Below are 21,698 nucleotides of genomic sequence, written 5' to 3'. Positions count from 1 at the left end.
ACTGTATATTTCAGCAGCCTGGGCCACAGCTCTAGACGCACCCTCAACCGGCGCTCGCAAGAACGGGGGAGAAACATGCTGCGCATCCAAGATGGCGTCCGGCGCGACACTCCGTGAAGGAGCCGCGCGGGAAGAACGGCGCTTATCTTTAGCCGCTTTTTTGCCGTCGCCCAAATCAAGGGCGGCCATGGCATGAACGTCTCCCAGCTCAAGGGCGGCCCAAGAAGAAGCCGTCCGAGCAGAGTGCCGGCCAAGATGGCGGAGGCGAGCAGCGGGGGATGGGCATTTATGGCGGGAAAAACCGCCGCACCGGAGGAAGACCCGGGACACTGACCGGCCTCCAAACTGACACCCAACAAGGGCGAATCAGACTTTAAAACCCCCGCATCCCCGCTAGAAGCGCACACGCGGTCCGGGGAGCGATTCTTCGCGCCCTCGCCCTCCGACGCCATAGGCCACGTGGAGATCGATCGGGGAACCCCCTGCCCGCTATAAAAAGGTAAAAATTACCTGCTTCTCGCTCCGAGCTGTAACGACCTGGTGTCCCAGTGAGTAGCTGCAATAAACGTTTAAATAAACGTCGAAATAAATGCCCTTAAGGACGTCCAAAATTGTTTTTTGTTTTTTTTAACGGAGCCAGCGGGAGGGGGGAGAAAAGGAGGGACCTGGCGCCACCAGGTTTGCACTTGCTCAAGAAGAGCCCTCAACCCCAGGTACTCAACAAAACCTAAAGATTAGGCTTGGAGACCTAGCCAGAGCTGCTGCTGTGTGTGACCACCACCTGCTGAGATAGAGAACATACTGAGGAGTTTCCGGCAGCACATGACCACATATAGGGAGGCAAAAGCTTTGCTCTCTATCTCCACCTGCTGGTAGATGGACACAACCCACCAGTCTATGGATTGATCAGCATGATGATATGGAAGATGCTATTTTTAAACAATGTCCATGCCTGATTTTATATGTGTCAGGCCCTCCCTTTGGTCATACAGGAGAATGCTTTGGTGCAATTACAGCAAAAGGTCTTCTCATATATGTAAAGAGGCCACTGTGAGACTCCAGAAAAGTCTTATTTAAGTGTAGGGATGGGGGGGGGGGGGGGGGACTTGGGAGTACTACACTTTGCCTGCTACTACTGGCCTACCCACATTAGATTGGTGATGGAGTGGGGGAGGAGGTAGATCCTAAGGTCTGGGTTCAGATTGAGCACGTTCTTTTAGGATCTATTTCTAGGTATGAGGCCATATGGACCCATAAAAAGGTATTGAGTAAAGAGGTGCTCCTTAATCCATATCTTGGCTACTCTCTTAAATTATGGGGCATAGTTTAACTTACATTGTTGGGAGTAAGATGACTATCAAAACTGGCCTCTTTGAGCTCAGGGGTGGGACTTGAGGTTGCTGCATTTGTGGGAGGATAAAGGTCTCAGAACTACTGGTCAGCTGTTCAATCAAGTTTCACTATACAATATGATCTGTTAGCAGCGCAGATACTACTAAACTGGCTTTTGAGAGACACTGGGAATCTGATTTGTGTATGGTCTTTTCCGAGTGGGAGTGGGTAGCTACCTACCATAACTCTCTCCATATTTCAATTTCAGCTAACCTGAGGGGAGTGTAAAGTATATTTATAGATGGTATCTTCCTCCTTCTCAACTTGTTAAATTTTGCTCTAATTTGGATAACCAGTGCTGGAGGGAGTGTTGCCAGATTGGTACTTACTTTCATATTTGATGGGAGTGCCCGTCAATGCATGTGGGATCACGGGGCATGTATGTATACTGATATGCTTGGATTACAAATCAAGACAGATCCTGCCCTTTTTTTTGCTGAATTTATCACCTGATGTTTTTCCCCTCCCCTCCCTATTGTGAAGGTTCTGTTACCTTGTGTGGTTATCGATTGCAGCGCGGTTGCGAGATGGAGGAAAATGCCCATGACCCCTGGTATTACTCTTTTATGACAAGCCTTTTGGGATACTTATTACCTTAGCAAACTTACAGCCCTCAAGCATGCCAGGTGACCACGTTTGAGAAATACTGGGCTTTGTTTTGGTTTGGTGTGAATCAAATGGACAGAGCAAAAGCATCAGCTCTTTGGACATTAATGAAGGATTATCCTCTATATAACGATATAGTGTTAGGGGGTTGGGAGAGGGTGGGAGGGTTGGGTGACTGGGGGGGGATTCGGGGAGTTATCAGCTTTGTTACTTATATTTTTCACATTACAGCTACAGTATGTATTTTTTGAAGTTTGTCTTTTTTTGAAAACTATTATCAAAAAAATTTAGTTAAAAAAAAATACGTTCTCAAGGTGTTTAAGTTGTGTGCTAGCATTTACACCAGGTTTCAGCAGGTGTAAATGCTGGCGCCTAAAGTTAGGCATGGGAACCAGCGCTAACAGTCATTCTATAAAGGGTGCATGCCCTCTACTGAATCATGCTTACTGACAAATTTTTACACCGCTGGATTTTGAGTGCCATTTAGAGAATTCCCTCCTCAATGACTAGAGTGAAAATCTCCTGGAGTTATACTTTAATTCTAACTGAATAATAATGCAGGGCAGGCATTAAATCAGGCTAGTAATCGTTTCCAACTGGAAGAAATCACACACTCCAATTCTAATGGAATTGAACAAAAAAGGTATGGAAGATTATGGACGGCGAGGGCTTTTCTGTGATGGTAAGAAGGCAGAGAGCAACCTCTGAAACCCTTTACAAAGTACACAAGTACATAAGCATTATCATATTGGGACAGACTGAAGGTCCATCAAGCCTAGTATCCAGTTTCCAACAGTGGCCAATCCAGGTCACAAGTACCTGGCAAGATCCCAAAAGACTAAAATAGATTTCATGTTGCTTATCACAGGAATGAGGAGTGGTTTAAGCGCTTTTCTTATAGGAACATGTCCAAACCTTTTTAAACCCTACAATGCTAACTGCTTTTACCACATTCTCTAGTAACAAATTTCAGAGTTTAATTATACGTTAAGTGAAGATATATTTTCTCAGATTTGTTTTAAATATACTACTTATTTACTTCATTAAATGCCCCCTAGTCCTAGTATTTTTGGAAAGAGTAAAGAAATGATTTACATCTGCCCATTCCAATCCACTTAGGATTTTATAGACCTCGAGCATATCTCCCCTCTTAAGGAAGAAAATGTACGAGGTCTACCTAAATCAGAAATGGTTTTCAAGCATGATGACGTGGAGGAACTGAAAGAAATATCGGTGAACCTGGAAGACATAGAGGCTTATTTTCAAAGCACTTAGCCTCCCAAAGTTCCATAGAAACCTATGGAACTTAGCCTCCCAAAGTGCTTTGAAAATATGCCTATATTATACTGAGCCAAATCAACAAATTACAGAGTAGTAAATCACCTGGACCAGATTGCATGCATCCTAGGGCACAGTTTCCCAAGTCCAGTCCTGGAGTACCCCTTGCCAGTCAGGTTTTCAGGTTATCCACAATGAATACGCATGAACTTGATTTGCATACACTGCCTCCATTATCTATCTATCTATCTATCTATCTATCTACTTATTTCTATAGCGCTACATGAAAATCTCTTTCTTGCATATTCACTGTGGATATCCTGATCCTAGGACAGGGATTCCCGTGTCTCTTCTCCAAGCTCAAGCACCCTAGAATCTTTAGCCTTTCCTCATAGGAAGTCACCCCATCCCCTTTAACATTTTGGTCACCCTTCTCTTACTTTTTCTAATTCTGATATATTTTTTTTTTCTTGAGATGCCGTGACCAAAGTTGCACACAGTATTCAAGGTACAGTCACACTATGGAGTGATACAAAAAAGAAGAATGATCTTAATATCTCATTAGATGCACAGAGAATGGGTTTGATCGCTGGAGGCATAGAAGAGGAAACTGTGCAAGAAGGACCAGTAGTTTAATGGCCTGGTTGGGGTGGGTGGATAGGCAGAAGAAAGAATAAGGCAGTTATCATGTTAACCAAGATCATTATGTAATACTAAATGTCTATTTTCTTATATATTTCCACTATTCATGCTGTATTGTAAGCCACATTGAGCCTGCAAAGAGGTGGGAAAATGTGGGATACAAATGCAATAAAAATTAAAAATAAATAAATAAATAAAGAAGTTTCAGTGTTACTGAGGTTTGGTAGTAGCTAGTTGCTACACATTTTTCAGCCAAAATGTGTACCCTGACATTATCAAGTAATTTGTTTTTGTACTTTAATAATAAAATCTATATTCTGAGAGTGGGAAGAATGTACTAACCAACCCTACAATGAAAGAGGAGTATTCTAATGGTTACTGCAGTGGGCTTTGATCCTGGTGAACTAGATTCGATTCCCACTGCAGCTCCTTGTGACTCTAGGCAAGTCACTTAACCCTTCATTGCCCCAGGTACAAAATAAGTACCTGCATACAATATGTAAACCACTTTGATTATAACTACAGAAAGGTGGTATATCAAGACCCATCCCCTTTCCCTAAAAATTAGTTAAAAGAAGCATTCTAATTGCAAAATGTAATACAACAAACAAAACTGAATACCACATCACAAGGACAGAGCTCTGAATGACTGAATTAGCTAGCACAGACTGTTCTTTTTAAAATCTTTGCATGCACAGAAAGATAAATGTAGCATAGTTTAGCAAGTTAACTTTGCAAATTCATTTTGTAAAACCTTTCTGAACTAAAAATGTAACAAAAATAACTGAAATGAGAAAGAGAGGAGTGCATTAATTCTAAATTGCTGCAGTGGCATTAAAGTGCCTGCACCAATTTTCACTTAATGTATGATGTTCAAACACATTACTAGCAGAATTATTTTAAGAAGCACTGCTACCATTGGCTTCACTAGAGCTTCTTTTGTGTCCCCTGCCCTTCTGTTCAAGCCACGGCCCCCATGACAAGATACGGAAAAAGCAAACACAAGCATCTAGTTTATCTCAAGTACGTATCCCACTTCCGTTTAAAGGATAGCACATACAGGCCAGCATTCAAGTAACTCACTCTCTGTGGAGTCTCCATTCACAAGACTTTCATAATCTGCTTTCCAACATAAAAGCAGCAGAACTTTGTTGTTTTCACGGTTAGGACTCTTATGAAGTTTTTCCTATGCCAACGTGTTTACAAAATACTTAACACCACCACTGAATGACACACGGTGAATTATTAACTGTTTTTACCTCAGGAAGGGGTTATTTGTTCCGGAAGGTTAATAAAAATGTTTTTTTTTTTTTTTTTTATTAAATTAGTCCTCCTGAGGTAGATTTATAACAGGGCAGCTAAAAAAATGTCCAATAACTGACTGTCCGTTTTATAAAAGCTGATTTAGGCACTTATGTGCCTTTATAAAATAAGTTCCAAGAATCGTATTCAATAGTGCATAAACATTCTTGCACAAATTTACATGTGCAGATGTAAATGTGTGTGTATATTCTATGCATTTCATAAGATACACAAACTTGCAACTTCGCCCCAGTTCTGGCTCAACCACACTCACGTGCAGATGACATACAAACATCTGTTTTCTTTTTATGCACCTACTTGTTACACATGTATAATCCCCCACAGTTTGAAACAGCCATTCTTCTCGTATAAAACATGCTTTACAGAGAGAATATTTTTTTAAATGACCCTTTATGTAAGTAAATAAGCTACTAACAGTTTCAGTAAGAAAGCATTGCTATCAATCAACTTGTCAACAAAGCAATGCTAGATGTAGAATCTTACTCAGCCCATGCTAAGCTCAAGATAGCACGTAACAATACCAACAAATCAGTGCATGATGGCAAATGAAGTGAGCTGCCTGCCTTGAGATGTCGCAATTGCAGTCAGGAAGGTCTGAATCCACACTGCCATCGTCTGCCATGCTTTGTGTACAAAAATCCACCGTCACTGCTCCCACTACCATACAGGCTTCCAAAATCAAAAACAGGACCATAAAAGACAAAAGCCTGGAAGGACAGTGCCCAAAGGAAAGATTTCTTCTCTGCTGGTGATGACCACAGTAAATAAAAATGGGCTGGTAATACTTTTCACAAATGTTATTAGACCCGATCCGATAACACCAGGCGGAGTGTTGAGACAAGTGGTCATGTTTCTAAATAAAACTTACATTCAGCAGCATGTGCCAAGGCTGGCTCTTCTGGAATACAGGGCACTGACCTTAAGAGGGAATCAAACAAGAGAGGCCCTTCTGTGCTAATTGCACACAGTTGCAGACTCAACTGTCCCAGGAATGGCAGTCTTGATTAAAAAATGCAGGCCAAAACATATGGCTTAGGATGTGAAAACTGCACAGCTTTTGCTGTAGTCAATCTATTCACCAGACATGACTATTTGAAGTGGGAGTCTGTGCTAGGTCTTTGGGAGGCCAGGAATAGGGGGGCTCAGCAAATGGGAATGCACTGTAGCTGATTTTCTGCAGAACTCTTCCTTCGCAGCAACTTAAGGAAATCCACAGGAAATGGGGGTCAAATATGCAGATTGCTTCCTCAGTATGCAAGACATACAATGTCAGGAAAACAGCAATACCAATCATTTATTTGTAGAAGATGATAGACACTACATATCTCAATTTGTAATCATTGGAAAGGTAAGTACACTCATAAGGTTGACACTATTCAAACAATGCATTCTCTTTTAATATTTGCATAACTCTGTAATAACTAATGCAAGCCACAAAATGATCACTCGTCTGTGATTCAACAGGTTAAGAGGTATGAGACAATCACCATCATAAAAAGGCTGCATAATCAAATGTTTCAACTCCAATTCAGACTACTTGGCTTCACTATTAAATGAAATGCTCTAGTTTTCCTCAATAACCCATTTTAGTAACAAAATTTTGTTTACACCAAATAAATTAAAGGCTTAAAATTTGTAGGATGGAGACGAAAGTTTCCATAGGAATTTGCTCAGGAATGTAAAATACATGCAGGTTTGTGTTTTTTTCCCTTGTTTGTATTTTTTACACCTGGAATGTAATTTTATAAATACTTTTGTGCATAAAATGCTGATTTCTGTGTATAAAAGCTCTTATATAATTATGTCTTGCATATAAAATATACATAGTGCAAGTTGGAGCACCATGCCCAGGGGAGCAGTTTGTGCAGAGTGTGGGCAGAATTATGGTTTCATGCATATTTCATCAAATACGCACATGTGTAGGCGTAATGTCTGCACCTTCAATCTAGGTTCAATTTCTACAGGATTTGTGAGGCTAATAAGATAGACACCTTCTCCACATCTACACCTAGGTGCCCTGTTAAAAATGTATCCTCCTGTTGTCCTCAGTTGGTCCTGCATTTTTAAAAGTAAGATCCACAGGGCCACATAAGGAGCTTAGCTCTTGAGGGCTCAGCAGGGAGGGCATGGTTCAATCAGGCCAGATAAAAACTATCTAGAAGAGCACAGACAAGCCTCCTAGCATACACTGTTGCAGAATACTGGCTAAGGTAGGAAAATATTTACTTTGGAACGTTGTGGAAGTCCTGATCTTGTTATGGCCTGGCTGGAGCCAGGTCAGGGCTTAATACTGAGGTTAAGTTAGTGCACATTGGGACTGTGGGGCCTTGCAGAAGACAGGCCCTGTATAAAGTCTAACTTTAAAGGCTTTAGCATACCTTGTTGAGCGTTACTAAAGAATTTTGCATTAATAACCACGTTCACACTATCAGAGAAGGGAGACCACCATATTTTAAACAGCCTATTGATGTGGGTATGAGTTTCGTATATTGTGTCTACATATTATTTTATATGTTTAAAAGGACTAATCTTTGAAACTTAGGAAGAATCATTTTCAAAGCCAATGAACTTTTATAAAATTACTCATCTGATATGCACATACTTTTACCCACAGTGAGTAGAGGCATTCTCTGGAGACAGAGGTAGGGTTTACACTTGTACTCTGTAAAACAGTGTATAAGAGATCCCCGGACCCAAATCTATCTTAAAACTCATAAGAACCCTGACCTACCTTAACAGGAACTTAGCTAAGGGAGTCATAACAAAAGGCAGATCCCAAGGGAGAACTGAAAACCCAGGCTCTGAGTGAAAAGCAAGGAGGTCCAAATTAGGAGGAAGAAGCTCTAGAAGAATATGCTGAGACTGTGTGTTATGTCTGAACCTTTTTTTCCTTTTGAAGTCTACAAAGATTAGCCAGGCATTGCAACATATTTCTGTTCTTTACTAAAGAGTATTGTGTTCTCAGAACACTGGACTGGTCCTGCTTGCTCTCACAAGGTGCTTCACTAAAGGTTCCAGAACCCAATCACTCACTCATGCTATCAAACACACACATGCACACATCTGAAAATTCAGGTGCATGTGTATTAATTAATTAGCTAGAAACATTCCGCCTTCCAAACAGCAGGTGTAGATGCAAGTGCACATTTTCCCTGGATTTCAACGCAGAAGTACTTTCACTTTGAAAATTCCACAAAGTGCACACAAAGAAAGGCATGTGTGTACTTCTACCCATGTACACAGTTATAAAATTACCCCTTTGACATGGGTGTCATTACAGCTTGGCGTTAACTCCTAGTTCTGGGCGTGCTGCGTAATGCAAGGGAAATCTCTGTCCTAGAATCAGAATGAGTCCACACTGCAACTCTTAAGCCCAACTCCATAAGAGGTACTGGGAGGGTACATAAGTATTGCCATACTGGGACAGACCAAAGGTCCATCAAGCCAGCATCCTGTTTCCAATAGTGGCCAATCCAGGTCACAAATACCTGGCAAGATCCCAAAGAAGTACAAAACATTTTATGCTGCTTATCCCAGAAATAGTGGATTTTCCCCCAAGTCCATTTAATAATGGTGTATGGACATTTCCTTTAGGAAGCTGTCCAAACCTTTTTTACATTCCGATAAGCTAACCGCCTTTACCACATTCTCTGGCAACGAATTCCAGAGTTTAATTACACGTTGAGTGAAGAAACACTCGGAGAAACTTACTGGAGGTAAACCTGGAGGACATAATGGGGCAGTTCAGCAAACTGAAGAGTAGCAAATCTCCTGGACCGGATGGGATTCATCCTAGAGTACTGATAGAACTGAAATATTAGCTTGCGGAGCTACTGCTAGTGATATGCAATTTATCCTTAAAATCGAGCGTGGTACCGGAAGATTGGAGGGTGGCCAATGTAACGCCCATTTTTAAAAAAGGTTCCAGGGGAGATCCGGGAAATTATAGACTGGTGAGTCTGACGTCGGTGCCGGGGAAAATGGTAGAGGCTATTATTAAAAACAAAATTACAGAGCACATCCGAAGACATGGATTACTGAGACAAAGTCAGCATGGCTTTTGTGTGGGGAAATCTTGCTTGACCAATTTACTTCAATTCTTTGAAGGAGTAAACAAACACGTGGACAAAGGGGAGCCGATTGATATTGTGTATCTGGATTTTCAAAAGGCGTTTGACAAGGTACCTCATGAAAGGCTACAGACGAAATTGGAGGATCATGGGATAGGAGGAAAAGTCCTATTGTGGATTAAAAACTGGTTGAAGGATAGGAAACAGAGAGTGGGGTTAAATGGGCAGTATTCACAATGGAGAAGGGGTCTGTGCTAGGACCGCTGCTTTTTAATATATTTATAAATGATTTAGAGATGGGAGTAACTAGCGAGGTAATAAAATTTGCTGATGACACAAAGTTATTCAAAGTCGTTAACTCGCGACAGGATTGTGAAAAATTACAGAAGGACCTTACGAGACTGGGAGACTGGGCGGCTAAATGGCAGATGACGTTTAATGTGAGCAAGTGCAAGGTGATGCATGTGGGGAAAAAGAACCCGAATTATAGCTACGTCATGCAAGGTTCCACGTTAGAAGCTACGGACCAAGAAAGGGATCTGGGTGTCGTCGTCGATAATACACTGAAACCTTCTGCTCAGTGTGCTGCTGCGGCTCGGAAACCGAATAGAATGTTGGGTATTATTAGGAAAGGTATGGAAAACAGGTGTGAGGATGTTATAATGCCGTTATATCGCTCCATGGTGCGACCGCACCTTGAGTATTGTGTTCAATTCTGGTTGCCGCATCTCAAGAAAGATATAGTGGAATTGGAAAAGGTGCAGTGAAGGCGACTAAAATGATAGCAGGGATGGGACGACTTCCCTATGAGGAAAGGCTAAGGAGGCTAGGGCTTTTCAGCTTGGAGAAGAGACGGCTGAGGGGAGACATGATAGAGGTATCCGCTACCTACGTTCCTGTACCCGCTCCGCCGAACGCCTCTGGCGGAAATCTCGGGCCCTTGCTGATTTCTTACACTTTAAGTTCATGCTGACCTCCTTCCAATCTGCTCTTTTACGTGCCAAACAGGATTATTATATCCAACTGACCAACTCTCTTGGCTCTAATCCTCGACTTCTCTTCACCACATTGAACTCTCTCCTCAAGGTGCCCCCTCCCCCAACTCCCCCTTCATTATCTCCTCAGACCCTTGCTGAATTCTTTCACAACAAGGTTCAAAAGATAAACCTTGCTTTCTCTACCTCACCACCTCTCCCTCCACTAGTCCGTTCCCCTCTCTCTCCTTCCCCTCATTCCCTTTCCTCCTTTCCTGAAGTTACTATTGAGGAAACTACACTTCTCCTTTCTTCCTCAAAATGTACCACCTGTTCCTCTGATCCCATTCCCACCCACCTTCTTAATGCCATCTCTCCTACTCTTATTCCTTTTATCTGTCACATTCTCAACCTCTCACTTTCCACTGCGACTGTCCCTGCTGCCTTTAAACATGCTGTGGTCACACCTCTCCTTAAGAAGCCTTCACTTGACCCTACTTGTCCCTCTAATTACCGACCCATCTCCCTCCTTCCTTTTCTCTCCAAATTACTTGAGCGTGCTGTTCACCGCCGCTGCCTTGATTTTCTCTCCTCACATGCTATTCTTGGCCCATTACAATCTGGTTTTCGCCCTCTCCACTCAACCGAAACTGCGCTTACTAAAGTCTCCAATGACCTATTACTGGCTAAATCCAGAGGTCAATATTCCATCCTCATTCTTCTTGATCTTTCCGCTGCTTTTGACACTGTCGATCACAGCATACTTCTCGATACCCTGTCCTCACTTGGATTCCAGGGCTCTGTCCTTTCCTGGTTCTCTTCCTACCTCTCCCTCCGCACCTTTAGTGTTCACTCTGGTGGATCCTCTTCTACTTCTATCCCTCTGCCTGTCGGCGTACCTCAGGGTTCTGTTCTTGGTCCCCTCCTCTTTTCTATCTACACTTCTTCCCTTGGTTCATTAATCTCATCCCATGGCTTTTCCTACCATCTCTATGCTGATGACTCCCAAATCTACCTTTCTACCCCTGATATCTCACCTTGCATCCAAACCAAAGTTTCAGCGTGCTTGTCTGACATTGCTGTCTGGATGTCTCAACGCCACCTGAAATTAAATATGACCAAAACCGAGCTTCTCATTTTCCCCCCCAAACCCACCTCCCCGCTCCCCCCATTTTCTATTTCTGTTGATGGCTCTCTCATTCTCCCTGAATCCTCAGCTCGAAACCTTGGGGTCATCTTTGACTCTTCTCTCTCCTTCTCTGCTCATATCCAGCAGATTGCCAAGACCTGTCGTTTCTTTCTTTACAACATCCGTAAAATCCGTCCCTTTCTTTCCGAGCACTCTACCAAAACCCTCATCCACACCCTTGTCACCTCTCGTTTAGACTACTGCAATCTGCTTCTTGCTGGCCTTCCACTTAGTCACCTCTCCCCTCCTCCAGTCGGTTCAAAACTCTGCTGCCCGTCTCATCTTCCGCCAGGGTCGCTTTACTCATACTACCCCTCTCCTCAAGACCCTTCACTGGCTCCCTATCCGTTTTCGCATCCTGTTCAAACTTCTTCTACTAACCTATAAATGTACTCACTCTGCTGCTCCCCAGTATCTCTCCACACTCGTCCTTCCCTACACCCCTTCCCGTGCACTCCGCTCCATGGATAAATCCTTCTTATCTGTTCCCTTCTCCACTACTGCCAACTCCAGACTTCGCGCCTTCTGTCTCGCTGCACCCTACGCCTGGAATAAACTTCCTGAGCCCCTACGTCTTGCCCCATCCTTGGCCACCTTTAAATCTAGACTGAAAGCCCACCTCTTTAACATTGCTTTTGACTCGTAACCACTTGTAACCACTCGCCTCCACGTACCCTCCTCTCTTCCTTCCCGTTCACATTAATTGATTTGATTTGCTTACTTTATTTATTTTTTGTCTATTAGATTGTAAGCTCTTTGAGCAGGGACTGTCTTTCTTCTATGTTTGTGCAGCGCTGCGTATGCCTTGTAGCGCTATAGAAATGCTAAATAGTAGTAGTAGTAGGTATATAAAATAATGAGTGGAGTGGAACAGGTGGATGTGAAGCGTCTGTTCACGCTTTCCAAAAATACTAGGACATGCGATGAAACTACAGTGTAGTAAATTTAAAACAAATCCGGGAAAAGTTTCTTCACCCAACGAGTAATTAAGCTCTGGAATTCATTGCCGGAGAACATGGTGAAGGCGGTTAGCTTGGTGGAGTTTAAAAAGGGGTTAGACGGTTTCCTAAAGGACAAGTCCATAAACCGCTACTAAATGGACTTGGGAAGAATCCACAATTTCAGGAATAACATGTGTAGAGTGTTTGTACGTTTGGGAAGCTTGCCAGGTGCCCCTGGCCTGGATTGGCCACTGTCGTGGACAGGATGCTGGGCTCGATGGACCCTTGGTCTTTTCCCAGTGTGGCATTACTTATGTACTTATTTAGATGCCCAGTCTCGTAAGGTCCTCTTTTAATTTTTCACAATCCTCCCGCGATTTAACAACTTTGAATAACTTTGTGTCATCAGCAAATTTAATTACCTCACTAGTTACCCCCCTCTCTAGGTTATTTATAAATATGTTAAAAAGCAGCGGTCCCAGCACAGACCCCTAGAGAACCCCACTAACTACCCTTCTCCATTGAGAATACTGACCATTTAACCCTACTCTCTGTTTTCTATCTTTTAACCAGTTTTTAATCCAAAATAGAACACTACCTCCTATCCCATGACTCTCCCATTTCCTCTGGAGTCTTTCATGAGGTACTTTGTCAAACACCTTCTGAAAATCCAGGTACACAATATCAATCGGCTCACCTTTATCCACATGTTTGTTCACCCCTTCAAAGAAATGTAGTAGATTGGTGAAGCAAGATTTCCCTTCACTAAATCCATGTTGACTTTGTCTCATTAATTCATGCTTTTGAATATGCGCTGTAATTTTGTTCTTTATAATAGTCTCTACCATTTTGCCCGGCACCGACGTCAGACTCACTGGTCTATAATTTCCGGATCTCCTCTGGAACATTTTTTTAAAAAATCGGCGTTACATTGGTCAACCTCCAGAAACTGTCTTTTTCCAGAATCCTGACATCTAGAAGGGAGCAGCTTAGTTTTGAACTCATGTCAATCTTCCTTGTCTATAACTTAAGTAGTAGGCCCAGAGATACAACCACACTCTGTTCCACAACGAGTAAAAACAGAACGTTGTCTACTTACTTCTGTAAGAGGACCTGCAAGCTCTGACTTGGCTCTTACACCCGACTTAGCATTACCGCCAGTATAGTGTGAAAGTAACCATGAGGAAGGGTTTTTTTTTCTACCAAGCTGGCCTGAATGCTGGACTAGCCTAGGCTAGTTGAGTCTCTCTCAAGGAGGGGAGATAAAAAAAAAGTCAGGAGGGAGTGCTTTGAGGTTTATGTCCTCCTCCCCCATACTGTTTTCCCCTAAAACAGGTAATCAAATAACGTGAACCTTGAACCTAGAAGAGGAAAATAGAATCCCAGGAAAAAAATTCCCGCAAACCATAAGGGAAGGAGATTCCTATTCTAGCTAACACAGCTAGTATCCCAGAAGCCACCTGTAGTGTCCAGAGGAAGTGAGTGAGAGAATCAATTCTTCTTGCTAGGAGCTAAGGAAAATAAAGCTACTGAATATACTAGAGTACATCTGTAGAAAAACATCTGTCTCATATGGTTCCTTTTTTTTGGCTATTACCTTTCTTGCATAATGAGTGTTCCTCAAGTTTGATTCCGCTGGGATACTATTAAATTTGGAGTTAGTTACGTCACAGTGTGTAATAGACTTCATTTTTGGAGCAGTCCTACAGAAAAGGTCAAGGTGCTGTAACCAGATACTGGGAGTGATTTCTTCAAGACCTCACTTTTACAGAATTCTATACCCCACCACACATTGTTTGTGTAGCCCCAGATAAATTCCCTTGAAGAGGATCCACCCAGATGTCCCTATTCACCATTAAAGGGTACTGTGACATTCGGTTGAAGTCTGCTGGCAAACATATGCAGTGAAACACCACTTGTATGTGCATTATTATTGCACGGGTCCGGATTATGCGCAACAGCAACATACCTCACAATGATGCTGGGTTTGTATGCGGTACCATGTGGTACTGTAGTCCTTGATGGTTTAAGCCAATCTGCCTCCGGAGTTGTCTTACAAAAGTCAGCAAAGAAGCACTCGCACAACTCCGGAGGCAGGCGGGAGGCCACTGATGATTTAACAAAAAAAATTGTTAAATCATCAGTGGCCTCCTGCCTGCCTCCAGAGTTGTGCGAGTGCTTCTTTGGTGACTTTTGTAAAACAACTCTGGAGGCAGATTGGCTTAAACCATCACCAACAGTACACATTTACATCTTTGCCTTTACAGTTTTACAAAGTGCCATCCTATCCAAAGATTCTGTCAATGTTACATACCATCCATCTACCATACTTTGCAAGGAACCTTGATCTATATGCTCTAAAGAAGACAACCATTCCTCCTCTAAATGACTCAATTCAAAGGAAGGACGAATCTAACACTCACAAAAATTAACATTTCCAGTACTAACAGATGCTTTACCCCCCCATATCAAAACGAATGAGACAATGATCTGGCCACCCAACCTCCACAACTGAAGGAAACGCTAACAGATTTTGACACAAATTTTCAGACAGAAAAACAAGATCTAACATGTGTCCTGCCTTATAAGTAGCATTTTGCACCAGCTGCCTAAAAGAACAAGCACGGAACATATCTAACAATACATGTCCCTTCTCTAAAAACATATCTAAATCATAAGGAATATTAAAATCATCTAAAATATATAACTCTTCTAAACATGCTGGGAGTTGCTGTTACCGTTTTCATCTCCACCACTTCCCGTGGGAGAGCATTCCAGGTACCTACCACCCTCTCAGTGAAGAAATACTTCCTGACATTATTCCTGAGTTAGCCCCCTTTCAACCTTAATTCAAGTCCTCTAGTTCTACTACCTTCCCGTCTCTAGAAAATGTTTGTCTGAGAATTTTTACCTTTCAAATATTTGAACATCTGTATCATATTACCCTGGTTTCTTCTTCCTTCCAGTGTGTACATGTTCCGATCAGCAAGTCTTTCTTCGTATGTCTTGCTACGTAAACCCTATACCACTTTTGTCACTTTTCTCTGATCCGCTTCTAGTCTTTTTACATTGTTAGCAAGATACAGTCTCCAAAACTGGACACAATACTCCAAGTGGTGTCTCAGCAACGACTTGAATAGGGGTATCAACACCTCCTTTCTTCTGCTGGTTATACTCCTCTCTATGCAGCCTAGCATCCTTCTGGCCGCAGCCATCACCTTGTCACATTGTTTCGTCACTTTGAGATCCTCGGACACCATCACCCCCAGGTCCCTCTCCTGAGCTGAGCTTACCAATCTCTCCCGTCCACGTTAGATGTTCATTCTTGTCTAGGGCTCATCAGTAGACCTAATCATGAACCTTTAGTTGCTCAACACTTGGGACATGCGTACCATTCAGCAAAAATCTGGCAGCACTGCTCTATCTCAGCTCTGTACTGTACAGTGGCTAACAAAGACAGCGAATTTCTGAAATGCCACTTAAAAAAAAATTCTGTCACACGACTGTGTCCACTTCCACAATACTATATTCAAATATTTATAATTTTTTGTGTGTAGAAACAACTTGGTGCAGGGTTGAAGGCAACCTAAAATGCCACAAAACACAAAGGCAAAATATATTCCTGCAAGAGGAAAATTATGAAGTACCGTGTCAGAAGAACATAGTAGAAACCATCAAAACTGGCCTGTCATAGGCTCCATGTTCTGGATAGGAACCATCCTACAGAAGACGCCTGCCTCTTACCTGGCACCAATCAGATCCAAAAGATGCTGCCACCTGTCATGGACTTTACCCAGCTTGTAATCTATCTCTGATGCTTTGCTTTCATGGCTGGCTTTGGCAAGTCGCTGTCCCATTTGCTGCAGCTGCAGTTTGTTCTCGTGGCCAATGGCGATTTCATCTTGATAATCCTGAGCAATTGATAGGAATCAGAAGAAAGTTATGCCTGAAGTAAAGCTTGGCTAGGAATCTAAGAGAGAACAGTGAAAACATATTATTGTTATATATTTAAGGCCCAAAATGTTTTACAGTGGTTGCAAAACCAAGTCTAAACAGCTTCTAGAGAATGTTTACTTGAGATTATTAAATCATGATTTACGACTGCTTTATCATGATCAAGGATGGGCCAGTAACCATAAATACAAAAGAACAAGACTAAGAATATTTACAACAGCAGGAGTTGCCAGCAAAGAGAAACTCAAACACTAGAGTGATGTTATTTTATTGCTTTGCATTTATTTTGCATGTCCCCATTCTGATGGCAATTTTCAACATCCATTTAAACAGCGAGTTACCCAGATAAAAATTATTTTCTGAAAATTGTTCAGCTTGTCAAATGGTAACAATAGTGTGTGTGTGTGTGTGTGTGTGGGGGGGGGGGGGGGGGGGGGGTCGATATTCAGCCAGTGGTGCTCGGCGTTTTGCTGATTGCCGTTGGCATTATGCCCAGAAATTCAATGCCAGGCCATGTCTGGGCTTTAGCACTGAATTTCTGGGTTTTCTGGAGCCAGCTAAAACATAGCTGGTTAAGTGTGATATTCAGCTCTTAATCGGCTATGGGGCACTATATAAAGATAGGACTGACTTTTATGCATTCCTGGCTGGCTAAGTGCAGAATATCAGCAGAAATAGCCGGTTCTGAGATGGGTGCTAACTGGACATTTTCTACAGCACCAGCAGCTAAGCGCTGCTGAAAATGACTAATTAGCCCCAGACAAGTGATTTAACCAGCCAGGAGCCATTTCCAGCCGATTAAATCACTTTGAATATCGACCTGAATGTTTTTGAATAACCCCTATTTTCACTGAGGCATTCCAGGGCAGGGTTAGTTTGGGGGAAATACATCTATTAACAATTGTGGAGTTTCAAAACTATACACATTAGTTTATTTATTTGCTACATTTGTACCCCACATTTTCTCACCTATTTGCAGGCTCAATGTGGCTTACATTATATTACAAAAGATATAGTTATGAACAGAGTAAGAGGTTTGTTCTAAATTAACATATTACTATGTAAGAAATAAGGAAGATATTTCTACAGACATATCTTCCTTATTTCTTACATAGTAATATGTTAATTTACATAACACATAATAAAAAACAATAATATATGATGACCAATAATGATAATATGGCTAATATAATCAATTCAGAGGGATCAGTAGGTGGTTGGTTTAGCTATAGAATAATCAAGTTCTTAAGGAGGATTCTTATTGTAAGTTTTTTCGAACAAGTGCGTTTTCAATAATTTCCTGAAGTCTGTCAAGTTACGTGTTATTTTTATAGTGTTCGGTAGTTTGTTCCATGCTTTTGTGCAGACGTATGTGAAGGTAGATGCATGTAGTGATTTGTATTTGAGTCCTCTACAATTAGGGTAGTGGAGGTTTAGGAAGGTACGTGATGAACTGTTGATGTTTCGTGCCAGTAAGTCAATTAGGTCTGACATGTATGAAGGAGCTTCTCCATGGATGATTTTATGGGTTAAGGTGCAAATTTTGAAAGCAATATGATCTTTTAGTGGAAGCCAATGCAATTTTTCTCTGAGGGGTTTGGCGCTCTCATATTTCGCCTTTCCGAATATGAGTCTAGCTGCGGTATTCTGTGCAGTCTGAAGTTTGGCTACTGAAAGCACCCACAGAAAAAGCAGGTGCAAATATCTGTGAGTACTTTTCCCTTGGCAATTTTAAACAGAAAGGGGTTAACATTCAAACCACAGGAGGCAGCCTGGCTAACTCCCGCGGTTGGTGGCGAACCCGGAAATTCAATGCCGGGCCGTATCCAGCGACCGGCATTCAATTTCCGGGGGGGGGGGGGGGGGGTCTCTATAAACATTGCCAATTAAGCCGATATTCAACAGCTGACTGACCGAGTTATAGCGGCCAAAGATAGATTGCTAAGTGCGCTAATATTCAGCCGAGACTGCTGGCTATCTTGAACTGAATATTAGCACTTAGCTGGCTTAAGGCTATTTAACCAGCTAAGAGCCATTCCTGGTTAGTGTAATGGTATTTTCCCTTTGAAAACTGTGTAAAAATACAGAACCCCTAACATGACACAGAGACTTACACAAATTTAAAAGTTGTGTTCTCCACAAAGTTAGCCATACATAAAGTAGAAGGACACTTGAGCATGTTATTGAAGAACTGTGCTGAAAATTGCCCTTTTTTGCTAGACTATAAGAACCCTTATAGCACGGCACAAACATTAAAAAGAGGCACTTCTAGGTTTGTAATTAGGTCAGGGAAAAATAGCCTACATAGGCATTTGACTTTTTAAATATATATATATATATATATATATATTTATATATACACACACACATACATACACATATACATACATACACACAGGGCAATTTTACATTGTGGCACCTACATCTTGGCAACAAGTTAGATGTGCTCAGCACCAACTCTGTAGCAGCATCAGGGTTTGCTCACCCATTACAGAATTCTAGCGTATGTTGGCACGCTGAAATATAGACACACCCACTTACAATAGGTCAATGACTGGCATAACTCTGCATACTTAAATACACCAGTGTATACAAAATACGAAATTCGTGTGTCCAAAATATAAGGTGCAAAAACAAACCAGATACAAAAAAAAAAAAAAATCAAAGATTAGAAAACAGTTCAAAAAGAAGTACTTCTTTTTGAACTATTTTCTAATCTTTAATTTTTTTGGATCTGGTTTGTTTTTGCACCTTATCCTATATAATAATTCTCACCACCAATGTTCTAAAGTAGCTGCCTGTGTCTGTGGCTCCTGGAGTTGCTCAGCTAGGCTCCGTAGCCAGGCTGACGTCACTCACAGCCGATTCCCAGGCAGGGGGAGGAGTAGGGAAACAGCTGTGAGTGCGCCACTCAAACACCTCCTCGGCCCATCACCCAAGGCCCCCCCCCCCCCCCGAAGCACATCAACCCCCTCGCCACCCGCAGCTGCCACTGGTAACGCTGTCCGGCTGCTGCTGCTTCTCCTGTTGAGCGGCAGCGGCCGCTACAAAAAGAAAAAAAAAACATAAATGTTTGTAAACATCAAGCGCGCCACCACAGACAGCCATCAGGCATTGGCTTTCGGCTCTGCAGCCGCTCCTCCTCTCGCGTCCACGTCACTGCTCCTGGAGTAAATCCCCGGAGGAGTGCAGCGACGTGAGAGGCGAGAGGAGGAGCAGCTGCAGAGCCGACAGCCAATGCCTGATGGCTGTCTGCAATGCCACGCTTGATGTTTAAAAACATTTATTGCTTTTTTTCTTTTTGTAGCTGCCACTGCTGCTCAACAGGAGAAGCAGCAGCGGCCGGACAGCGTTACCAGTGGCAGCTGCGGGTGACGAGGGGGGTTTGATGCGTGGGGGGGGGGGAGAGGGTTGCTGGACATGGGTGGCTGGAGGGGGGGGGCAGGGGAGAGGGAGGCGGGGAGGGGGTCCTGAGACCAGAGAGGTGGGGGTGGGGAGGGGGGCCCTGCGAGAGGGGAGGGCACACACTCACTGTCTCTCAGATACACTCTCTCTGACACACTCTCTATCACACTCACACAGTCTCACACACACAGACACTCTGTCTCTCACACACTCTCTCTCTCACACAAACACACACACTCTGTCTCTCTCATTCTCTCTCTGACACACACACTCCATCTCTCACACACACTCTCTCTCAAACACACACACTCCGAGGAAAACCTTGCTAGCGCCCGTTTCATTTCTGTCAGAAACGGGCCTTTTTTACTAGTATTTTATATTTTGGACACACATATTTCGTATTTTGTATACACGTTTTGCACACTAATTAGGTTAATTCTTTAAGGTCACCCATGCCTTGAGACAGCTATTTACAGCAAAACTCTGGCCAAAGTCGGCATGTTGGACCGATTATTCACACGTTGTTTTCCTACCTGCACTCTGAAGTTGAAGTTAAGTCATTTTTCACTTCTTTTTTGGATCCACAGTCAGTTCTGTGAAGCTTTAGCATTAAGTAGTAAAGAATATAAGGGTTTTTTTATGCCAATGATGAGAAAGAACCCACTGATTTTTCTCAACCTTTGCTACTGAAAAACAATTATTTGGGTAGGAGGTTGGGTTGGCTTTAGAGACTTTTTCCCCTTTTTTCTATTTTTAAACTCAATGCACTTCACAGAACTTTAGTTTCTCTAAAAGTACTATTTTGCCATCATCTTAGAGAGATTATTGTGTTGTATAGTATTTAGTACTCTCTTTTCCTTGCTGGGATACATTACTGTAAATTTTCCACTGACATGGCCTGCATCAATCATACATAACACCATGTCTCTTTGGGGTGTGGAAGGGTTTTGCATTTCTATAACTCTGGATAACTGAAATAAGTAATCAATGCGAGGCTAACGTACCTTCTTCAGCTTCTCTATCATTTCTTCAATGCTGATGTCCCCGTTCTGAGAAACCTTACTTTCCATTTGGGTCAGCCACTCGCACAGCTCTTTGTTCTTCTCACTGAAGACAGCCCATTCATTAAGTCTCTCGCTCACTTGCTGGCGCCGTAAGGAAACCTTTAGGGTTGAGAGACAGAAAATAAAGATAGGTACTCACTGAAGAAAGAAAAATGATTGTTTTAACCCATCTGCTGGGTAATTTCAGAACTCCAGACCAATCAGAGCCCAGAACAGTCAAGTTTCAAATAAAAACTGGTTACATCACTACAGGCACTTCCTAGTATCTGTGTGCCAAATAAAAGAAAAAGAAGTCAGTCTTCTGTAACAAGCTTTAGGCATAAACATGCACCATCTGCTGGCCAAACAGGAGAAATGCACTTCAGGCATAATTTAAGACAGGAAAATATCCAATACATTTTACAGGCTTAAAGTTAAAACACACTGTTTCTTCACACCTCCTCTCTTAATAGAAAGACCCCGGACCACTGATCGGGTCTCAATAGTCCAGTGTCAGGTTGGTTCTGGCTTTTCCTTCCTGGAGAAGCCATCAGCTTTCCCTTGTTCTTTGCCCTCCCGGTGCTTATACCAGAAGTTTTTACCACACTCAGTACATGCTAACAGTTTTAATCCTGCACGCTTCAATTTGTGAATAGTGAGGAGCATCTTCTGACAGAAGCTTTTACCACACTCAGCACATGTGAATGGTTTTACTCCTGTGTGTATTCTCTGGTGATTTGTTAGCTGTGATTTATGAATAAAGCTTTTCTACATTCAGTGCATGTAAATGGTTTCTTCCATGAATGGATTATATGCTGCTTTGACATTAATTTCAGGCAACTGAAACTTTTCTTACACTCTGTACTTGAAACTTGTCTCTC

The 21,698-nt window shown here is 42.3% G+C and overlaps 1 protein-coding gene and 1 long non-coding RNA gene across 2 annotated transcripts in view; one reads left to right on the top strand and one right to left on the bottom strand.

Annotated features, from left to right (window-relative positions):
- SYNE1 (spectrin repeat containing nuclear envelope protein 1) overlaps positions 1-21,698 on the bottom strand; it is a 982,166-nt gene that overhangs the window by 123,546 nt on the left and 836,922 nt on the right. The window contains 2 exon segments of the mRNA XM_030198470.1: positions 16,160-16,326; positions 20,779-20,937. Coding sequence (XP_030054330.1) covers positions 16,160-16,326; positions 20,779-20,937 — 326 coding nt within the window.
- LOC115466898 overlaps positions 6,186-21,698 on the top strand; it is a 47,322-nt gene continuing 31,809 nt past the window's right edge. Inside the window, exon 1 of the long non-coding RNA XR_003941614.1 lies at positions 6,186-6,589. This is a non-coding gene — a long non-coding RNA (uncharacterized LOC115466898). The remainder of the gene's footprint in view (positions 6,590-21,698) is intronic.

This window comes from Microcaecilia unicolor, chromosome 3, assembly GCF_901765095.1.
Source record: "Microcaecilia unicolor chromosome 3, aMicUni1.1, whole genome shotgun sequence".
Lineage (NCBI taxonomy): Eukaryota > Metazoa > Chordata > Amphibia > Gymnophiona > Siphonopidae > Microcaecilia > Microcaecilia unicolor.
Note: the sequence above shows the minus strand (reverse complement) of the source record. Positions and strands in the feature narration are given on the sequence as shown.